This window comes from Nematolebias whitei, chromosome 8 (genome assembly GCF_014905685.2).
Source record: "Nematolebias whitei isolate Nwh7 chromosome 8, NemWhi1, whole genome shotgun sequence".
Classification (NCBI taxonomy): domain Eukaryota; kingdom Metazoa; phylum Chordata; class Actinopteri; order Cyprinodontiformes; family Rivulidae; genus Nematolebias; species Nematolebias whitei.
The window spans coordinates 21,270,845-21,279,927 of NC_056505.1; the positions used below are offsets into that span (position 1 = coordinate 21,270,845).

Consider the following 9,083-nt stretch of genomic DNA (forward strand, 5'->3'; position numbering starts at 1 on the left):
AATGTATATGTGGATGGATATGTGGATGGATGGATAGATGAGTGAGTGAATGGGTTGGTACTAGGTAAGTAATGAAATTAATAAAGTAATGTGAATAAAACTTTTGAAAGACATTAATGTTACAGAATTTTATGGTCATAAATTTTTCTGTTACTGTTGATATGAGGACACCAAAAAAAAAAAAAACTTCATAAGACATGGTTTGGAAGATGTGTTTCCGTTGTGTTGCTTAATTTACTGCATATCAAGTTTTAAACTACTGGTAATAGTTTTTAGGAATCATCTTGTTGATGCAAAATTATATGTAATTTATACCTGTCACAGTACAGTATTATCATAGTTGCTATTTCTTGGTAATCAGAATGAATGTGTATAAGTTGCTAGACATTAAATCTTAAATACAAATATATTATTTGCAATTGCCTTGTTGCTGCTGTGGTGTACCGCTTAAGATTAGGGGTCATTTTATATCCGAAAGAGTCATAGATCAGAGTTACTAATTGGTTATTCAGTGACTTAACAAATAACCAACCCATTGAAAATGAAAAAGTAGCCTTTGCTAAAGAAAATGTTTGACCTTTTTCAACAAAACTGTAAAAACCAACAAAATAAGTCTGTCTTTGTTGGAAGCAATTAAAAATGTTTAAGACATTAAAGAATAAAATAGGTGGGATGACTTTTGATGACAATACTACACTAGATTGTTTTGTTTTTTTGTAATTTATATTGAAATGTTATTATTTTATACTCTGTAATTTTTAAAGCTGGTCCTTCCTGGAGATCACTACCAGCAGCGAATACAATGACAGCATTCAAGCATATGCTGCCGGTGCGGTCGAGGCTGCAGTTACATCAACGGTAAGTTATATTTAGTTGACGGTTAAAATTACTTCTTTTTTGTATTAATTAAGGATGTGGCATGTTGTTTTTTCAGCTCATCTATAACCAATGGATGAACACCCTGGTGGGTTATTGTGGGCCCTTCATGTCTGAGAGTGGTTACTGCGAGCGCCTAAAGGCTTTCATCACAATCAACCTGCAGTGGATACAGACTGTAATAGAGTCAGAGCCAACTTCACCCTACTGGTACCAGGTAGTTAAGCATTTGTAGAAATCTTATACTGAAATATATTTGTAGAATTCAAACGTTTCAGTATTTTCTTTTGCTTTTCAGGTGCGTCTGGTGCTGCTACAGTTGAAAGGTCTTGAGGATAGCTACAATGACCAGCTATTATTTCCAACAGGAACCTTTTCACTCAATCCACTTGGCTTCCTGTAAGCTCTGATCTTTTTTTTTTTTACAACAAACGAACACGTATAGAGATGAAAGTCTAAATGTTTTGGTGTCCTCTCACTTGCTCCACTCGTGTTTTTTTCCAAACAGACTTTTCCAAATGGGTGGGGATCTTGAAGATTTGGAATCAGCTCTAAAAAAATCCCACAAAAGTCAACCCCTTGGTTCTGGCTCCTGCTCTGCTCTCATTAAACTGCTGCCAGAAAATAAGGATCTGCTTGTGTCACAAGATTCCTGGACAAACTACCAGTCCATGCTGCGCATAATGAAGAAATACAACTTTGCTTTTCAAACGTCCCTTTTAGGTAGCTCAGAAGACATACCAACATATGACATACCACCAATGGTCATCATTATTTCAACTCGTTGGAACTAAAAAAAACAAACAAATAAAAAAAAAATATATCTATCTATATATATATATATATATATATAAACCCTTTTTTGTTCTTCAGTTTGAAACTAAACGTGAAACCCTTTTTGCAGACAATAATCCACTTCCTGGAAGAATTCAGGCCTTCTCATCTTACCCTGGATCAATTTTTTCAGGAGATGACTTCTACATTCTGAGCAGTGGCTTGGTGAGAATTATTTTTACTGGAGATAATGAAACTTTTGAGTTTTGCCAAAATATAAATGATATATTTATGTGAAATATTATTACAATCCCAAAATGCATTATTTATCTCCAGGTTACATTGGAAACCACCATTGGCAACAGCAACGCTGACCTCTGGAAGTTTGTTCAGCCCACAGACTCTGTTATGGAGTGGCTGCGGAACATTGTTGCTAATCGACTGGCTGCCACTGCCAAAGAATGGGCAGAGATATTTGGAAAGTTCAACAGCGGAACGTGAGTTTGAAAAATGAAATGTGCTGCTTTTTAAAATACCATTCAATTCGTCCCATTTTAATCTTTTGAGCAAATTCCAGGCTCCGCTGCTGAAAGTTGATGGGTGACTTGATTTGGTACAAATAGTCTATATCAGGGGTGTCCAGTCATCATCCTCAAGGGCCACTATCCTGCATGATTTAAGTGTTTATTTGCTTCAACCCATCTGATCTGAATAAATTAATGATTAACTGGCTTATGCAGAACCTGAAGACTTGCTGAAGAGCAGGGAAACAACTAAACTTGACATGCTGGATAGTGGCCCTCATCATCAAGGCCGTGCCAGTTCTACAGAAATCTTCTAAATTACCACCGACTGTAGTGGAGTGACACTTCATAACAAAGGACATAAAACACACCGTTGATGTGACAAAGCAAAGGTTTTAGATTTCTTTTGTTTACAAATCAATACAGCAAAGTTGTTGTGTTAAGAAAACACATCTTGTAATAAAATATCTAAAATGTGAACAATATCATGTCGTGGACTGATAAGAGTTAGGACAGTAAAACTATATTTTCAAATCCCATGAGGCTTGAGTTGGCTCGTCATGATGTTCACTGTGAAATGCTGAATTCGCAGAATATCAGTCACATGAGCCTCTCATGAGCCTAAACTGAATTTTTGCAGGTCAAAGGTTGTAAATGCATTTCCCTCAGCCTGTTTGTATGTTTGGGTCTTTTGTAGATACAACAACCAGTGGATGATTGTGGATTATAACCACTTCACGCCAGGAAAGACTGACATTAAAGAGGGCCTTTTTGTTGTGTTGGAGCAGATTCCGTAGGTTTCCACACCCAAACAGAAACTTGTACAGATTAATTTTTCAAAATATCTTTATGCAACACATCTCACTAGTGAGTCGTTGTAAATAAACACTTCCTATCTTGTTTTGCTCTAGGGGACTTGTTCTCTTTGCTGATAAGACTCAAGAACTATTGAAGAAAGGCTACTGGGCCAGTTACAACATACCGTAAGATTCCAGGAACTTTAGGCAATATGTAAATCTGCATCTTAGACTACACATGATTGGAAGTACTCTTTACACAATGTAGGTACTTCGAGGACATATTTAATGTCAGTGGCTACAATGAGCTGGTGAAAAAGTATGGCTCGTGGTTTACCCTGGATCAGAATCCTCGTGCTCAGATATTCAAAAGAGACCAGACACGTGTTACGGATTTGGACTCCATGGTCCGTCTCATGAGGTAAAGAGTGACAACACAAACTATCGACTGACATTAGAAATGTGCTTTACTAATGTGCTGTACTGGTACTCCTCAGGTATAATAACTTTAAAGAAGATCCATTATCAAGGTGTGAGGAATGTAATCCATCTGAAAATGGAGAGAACGCAATCTCAGCCCGTTCAGATCTGAATTCAGCTAACGGAACATATCCATTCGGTGCCTTAATGCAGAGATCACATGGGGGAATAGACATGAAGGTTCTTATCTTTATGCACACACTGCTCTGCATCTCCTTTTTAAAAAAAATGCATTTATGTGTTTGTGCTTAAAATAAAATGACTGGATAACTTTTTTTAATATATTTGATTCATTTTATATGTGTTTGTGTGCAGATTACCTCCTATGACATGTATAAAGGGTATGGCATTCTGGCAGTGAGTGGGCCAACCTGGGACCAGCTGCCCGTCTTCCAGTGGAGCACTTCCCCTTACAAAGACTTGATGCACATGGGTCACCCTGATATTTGGAATTTCAAGCCTATAAAAGTCACCTGGAAATCTTAAACACAGAACTGGGCTACACAAAGATTTATAACTACAAAAAAATAGAGATTATAAACACTATTGATTGTCTCAGTAATTAAAATTTTTAAATTGCAATGTTTCGCTATTTGCTTGGATAACAGGAATAAGAATTTTGAGTCTCAGGCAATTGACCAAGAACTAAAAGTCATTGATGTGAATGTCTATAACTGATTTTTTTTCCTGATTTTTTGTTAGAGTTTTATCAATTTTAATGTTCTGGGTTTGTGATTTACCCCTTTAAGCTGCATAAGCAATACATTTTTAACTTCAGCTGTTTTTTGTTGATCAGTATGGTTTTGTTTTGTAAGTTTATGCAATAAAAATGTACTTAAAAAATTAAAGGTTAACGTTAATGTTACAGTATGTTTTGATTTTGACAAGTACTTGCCGTAAATCGGATTGAAATTTAATTTTGAAAATATATATTTTTAATGTTTTTCAGCACTTGCCATGTTACTACATTTAATTTGAATCATTCAAAATAAATAAAAAATCTGCACACCTTGATGTTTTTATCCAGTTCATTAAGTGAAAGGATTGCAGATATGTACCGGTAGAGCAAACGTAAACAGCTTTTTTTTTTTTTCAAAGAAAATATTAAAAGTAAAACACTACAAAGAGTTATCAATATATATTTAAACTAATAACAGCAAGGAGGATTATCAAACGTAAAAAGCTCTGAAACCCATCGTCAGCTGGTCATCAGTCACGTGACTTAGATCAACACTGCCGTAAAGTAGCACATCTGTCGTGGTTCGATTGTTTTCGTTGTTGGTTTTGAAAGTAGGACTTTGCAGGACTTTCTACATTTTAGTATTTCAGAAAAACTGACGTAAATTTCTGAAAGTACTGTTTTAAGGTATGTAAATGTCTCACCTTTCTACTTAGTTAGCTGTGGTTAGCTTCACACTGACAAATTGTTAGCTCTCCTACAACTTACGTGTCTGAAAGATAATCTGTCACCAGACGTTAGTTGTTCATGCTAGTATTTATGTAATTTAAAAAAGATAATACAGTATCAAAGCCCACTTAAAATGCTTTTCCTTCATATTTTATGAGTGTTGTGAGCTATCAGCTTTTGAATTTTTGCAGACATAAATGACATTTGTCTTTGGATGACGTGTATGCTGAAGTACGGACCGATGTTCAGATAGCTGTAAATAAACCAGGCACAGACTAGAAATATTCTGATAGCAAAATATGTAAGTGTTGTGCTTTATTTTCTCAACTACAAAAACTTAAAACTCGTGAAGTTATTCATTGCTTTTTGGCACTATCCTGTTGAAAGTTGTGTAACTGCAGTTACACAACAAGTTGTGTAACTGCAGTTACATGCTACTAACCTGGACCATGGTCCAGGTTAGTAGCATGTATATTAAAGCTGTAACTACTGTAGTAACAAAGCAAAACATTTGACACAAATCTGCAGGTGGCACATTTTTGATACTTTAAGCTGAAAGCTAGACTGAGTCCTTCTCTTCTGTTTTGTTTGAGAGGCCAACTTTAACAACTGTTTCTTCTACATGGTAAAAGCTGTTCACTGTTTTTGTTGTCACAGTTTCTATTACTGTCATGATGGTGTGTTCACTGACATATAATAACTTGGAAAATTCAAACCTCTGTCTGGGGTGTGTTTGGGACGAGCCTGCATAACTCATTGTCAGATTTCCAATTAAGAATATGATTGTTAGACAAAATAGAGCATTATTAGTTATAGTTGTCTAATGTAAAATGAGATATATAGCTGCTAATAAGAATTTGCCTTTAATATAGAAATAAACAATAGAGCAAAGACTTAAATATCCCGTTTCTGAGCAGCATCATTTGAAGCTAAGGTTGAAAATAATTATGTATAAGGAAACTGGTTGTTGGAATAAGCTAGTTGTGATGTCTCAAATTAAGTTAGCAAATATGAAGATGTTTTATTGAATGCAGAGAAGTTTTCTAGCATTACAAATATTATCAACTTAGAAGGTAAACACTAACAGAGGTGTTCCTGACTGAAACATTGCAGGTCGACAAGATGTACTGACAATGTCTTGACAACAACTAAAATGCTTAAACATGATGGAGTCTACAATAAATGCAGCTGTGGGGGAAAAAATGCAGAGTCCTTGAAGAGAAGTAGCTCTATGCTTTTGTATTTGCAGGTTTTAACATCCCAGCTGTGCGTGGAATTGAATGATGAGTTTCTGGCAGCCAGTCTCTAACCTTAGAGAATACGTATCCCATAAACCTCCAGGGGCGACCTTTTTCCTGTGTCTTTTCATCTTGGCCATCTCGTTCGTCTACCTCAGCTCTTACATTTACATTCACAGGCTGCCTAACCCTGACATCGCAAAGGTAAGGACCTATTTGTATCTTATACAGACTTGTGAAATTTAGAATTATGAAAGAATAATTAAGATAATGTGACGAAAATACAATTATATCAAACAAAGTTCAGTCAGGTCATTTGGACGGTTTCTTTTTTTTGTTGAAACATTTCATCCTTCATCCAAAGCACTTCATCAGGAGCCACAACAAACTCTGTCCCACAAGCAGCAAACCCACATAGTGGACCAGCCAGTTTGCTGGTGACAAAACGGTTTCTGGGGCCCACCCTCTTAAAGAAACTATCCAGATGACCTGCCTTTGTTGGATTTTTTTACCTGGATTGTTGAGCATAAACTTTGATGTTTTGAACCACTTTGGCTATGGCTGCCTCAGAGGAGTCAATGGGGGAGAGGGTGGGCTCCAGAAACCATTTTATCACCAGAAAACTGGTTGACCCACTATGTGAGTGTGCTGCTTGTGGAATTGAGTTTGTTGTGGCTCCTCAGACTGATGAAGTCCTTTGGATGAAGGACGAAACATCTCAACAACAACAACAAAAAACGTCCAGATGACCTGACTGAACTTTGTTGGATTTTTTTTCCTGGATTATTGAGCATGAATTCTGAAACCATGAAATGTATTTTTTTGTATATATAATTACTGAGAAAGTGATGATGGCCGCCACAGCTAATCAGCATTAGCCAACACAAAAATGTCTATAACTCAGTCAGTTTTACAGACACTGAGCTAAAATGTGATTTCACCATTAACAACACATTCTTCATGTGACATTTTACAATATTGTATGAGATTGTGCAAATTAAGTTTTGACCAAAACAGGTTCAACCCCATCATTTATCAACATACGATGATCTTAGTCTCTAACTGGGGTGTAAAAGGCATTGTGCAATTCATTCAACCTTTATTTATACAGGTTAGTCTCATTGAGTCACGAGGACTCATTTACAAGAGAGACCTGTTTAACGAGTATTCCTTCAAGAAATGCTAGGCCTCTTCTTTTTATTTATTTATTATTACTTTTTTAATGTGTGGACTCTGTAGTTCACTTGAACTGAAATATAATTTGCAGCTATATTTTTAACATTTATTATCTTCTTGCAGGACTGGAATATTGTGCTGTCATCCTTAACACAGTTCCCTCTGTGTGAAATAATAAATGCCAGTTCATCTGAGCAAGGCTCCTCACTTCCTCCACCGCTAATGGAGCAGGAGGAATCCAAAACGACTTCAGTCAACTCAACAAAAAGTCCTGCTTCTGTCATTGTTCTGCGTTTTCATGTTCCCTTGACTGTGACGACCTCTCCACACGGTGGCTCACTGAAAAACATTAGTTTACGCTCTAACGTAACAGCCAGTCAGCTTCGTCTTGGAGGTTGGTTCTCCCATGAAACCGTTTTGAAATGATTTGAAGTCGTTCTAAAATACATTCTTGTTATATTTGTTCTGATTTCTAGACAAAGAAATTATTAATTTTACACTCCAGATATCTGACAACATTAACAACTGCCTCACCATAAGTATCCCAACAAACCTCCAGCCTACAACCCCGTAAGTTTATTTATTTCAAGATATGCTTTAATGATTAAAAAATAATAAGCACTGCAGTTAAATAGATAACTGTTGATTCAAAGTTTTTATTATTGTCTGTTTGATATATTCTTGTGTGATTTTTGTGAACAAAACATAAAGGTTACCTCCAATTTGCCCTGCATCAGAAATAAATATTTCCACCACCCCTGTGGAGGTGAACAATCAGGTGGTAACAACATCACAGGTCTGCTACAGGCTGCACTTCAAGAATGACCCCACACTCACGGTCAACTTAACGCTGGTATGAAAAGGTCACACCTGAAAAACAACTTGTTCAGCCATAATAGTGATAATTTTTAAACAATGCATGAATTCTATTTTTTATTCTTTAGAAAGAGAAAAGCGTGTCTGTGCGACATCTTGTTGAGGTCAGCGTGTTGCTGCTCAGTGTTTGTTTGTTGCTCTGCTTAGCTGCAAGTCTCACAAAGTCAAACACACGCCACAAATACCAGAGTGAGCTTGATCTCCAAAACGTAAGTTCCTAATGTTACTACAGCACCAAATCATATATTTTTAAGTGTTCATTCCAGTTTTTGTGACATGAAATGCTTGGAAAATATGTAACTTGTTACCCTGCTTTTATTACTTTACTGTATTTACAGGAGCCTCTGATTGAAAGCTGACCGTTCTTCATCATCCTGCACCACAAAGAAATCAGCTGGTGGCAGAAATAGAGCAATAGGTGCCACTACTTTAAAAACTGCGTCCAGCTGCTTTAACAAGACATCAGTAAGCAGCGATATGATGCCTTTCATGGATCTGGAGAAACACACTTTAACTTTTATTACATGAATCCCTGTAATGTGTCAAGGTCATTTCCTGTGGAAATAACTCGGAACACTTATAAGAACTACCGGTAGTTTAGTTCATTAACTGAAAACTCTGAACTGAAGTCATAGTACCAAAATAAACTTGCTTACATTTGTTAATCATTTTATGAGATAATCTAATCTGTTCTTTAAAAAAAGCACTTTTAAATAGTGATTGATGCTGTCATGTGAGCTGTGCTCAGTTCAAATTTATCTGTTAAAAACAGCCTTGTTGAGTTCAAAGTTCACAGAAAATATAAACACTTCTGAACCCCCTCTATTGTGTTCAAGTACGACTGTGTCAGTTCAGGTTTAAATACTTTTTTAAATAATCTTAAGTCGTTTTCTAACTTGACTCATACTTCATTTCAAAATCATGACGTTGCAGT

At 36.3% G+C, this 9,083-nt stretch overlaps 2 protein-coding genes across 2 annotated transcripts in view; both read left to right on the forward strand.

Annotated features, from left to right (window-relative positions):
- Positions 1-4,453, forward strand: part of plbd2 (phospholipase B domain containing 2) — a 5,447-nt gene extending 994 nt beyond the window's left edge. The window contains exons 2-12 of the mRNA XM_037680450.1: positions 765-858; positions 935-1,093; positions 1,175-1,275; positions 1,385-1,599; positions 1,781-1,875; positions 1,987-2,147; positions 2,872-2,967; positions 3,086-3,157; positions 3,240-3,392; positions 3,469-3,631; positions 3,767-4,453. Of these exons, the coding sequence (XP_037536378.1) occupies positions 765-858; positions 935-1,093; positions 1,175-1,275; positions 1,385-1,599; positions 1,781-1,875; positions 1,987-2,147; positions 2,872-2,967; positions 3,086-3,157; positions 3,240-3,392; positions 3,469-3,631; positions 3,767-3,937 (1,480 nt within the window). The 3' untranslated portion in view covers positions 3,938-4,453. The remainder of the gene's footprint in view (positions 1-764; positions 859-934; positions 1,094-1,174; positions 1,276-1,384; positions 1,600-1,780; positions 1,876-1,986; positions 2,148-2,871; positions 2,968-3,085; positions 3,158-3,239; positions 3,393-3,468; positions 3,632-3,766) is intronic.
- A 1,683-nt stretch (positions 4,454-6,136) lies between these two features.
- Positions 6,137-8,767, forward strand: zgc:158398 (uncharacterized protein LOC568894 homolog). Its single transcript, XM_037680451.1, has 6 exons — positions 6,137-6,301; positions 7,397-7,667; positions 7,750-7,843; positions 7,985-8,126; positions 8,218-8,358; positions 8,488-8,767. Exons 1-6 carry the CDS (start codon positions 6,140-6,142, stop codon positions 8,506-8,508), a joined length of 831 nt encoding a protein of 276 aa, XP_037536379.1. The 5' UTR covers positions 6,137-6,139; the 3' UTR covers positions 8,509-8,767.
- Positions 8,768-9,083: the final 316 nt, after the last annotated feature.

Excerpts from the sequence above, each read along its gene's own strand:
- zgc:158398 (XM_037680451.1), top strand. The coding sequence starts at position 6,140 with ATGATGAGTTTCTGGCAGCCAGTCTCTAACCTTAGAGAATACGTATCC. Across the intron at positions 6,302-7,396 it reads CTAACCCTGACATCGCAAAG|GACTGGAATATTGTGCTGTC; the intron begins GTAAGGACCTAT and ends ATCTTCTTGCAG. Across the intron at positions 8,359-8,487 it reads GTGAGCTTGATCTCCAAAAC|GAGCCTCTGATTGAAAGCTG; the intron begins GTAAGTTCCTAA and ends CTGTATTTACAG.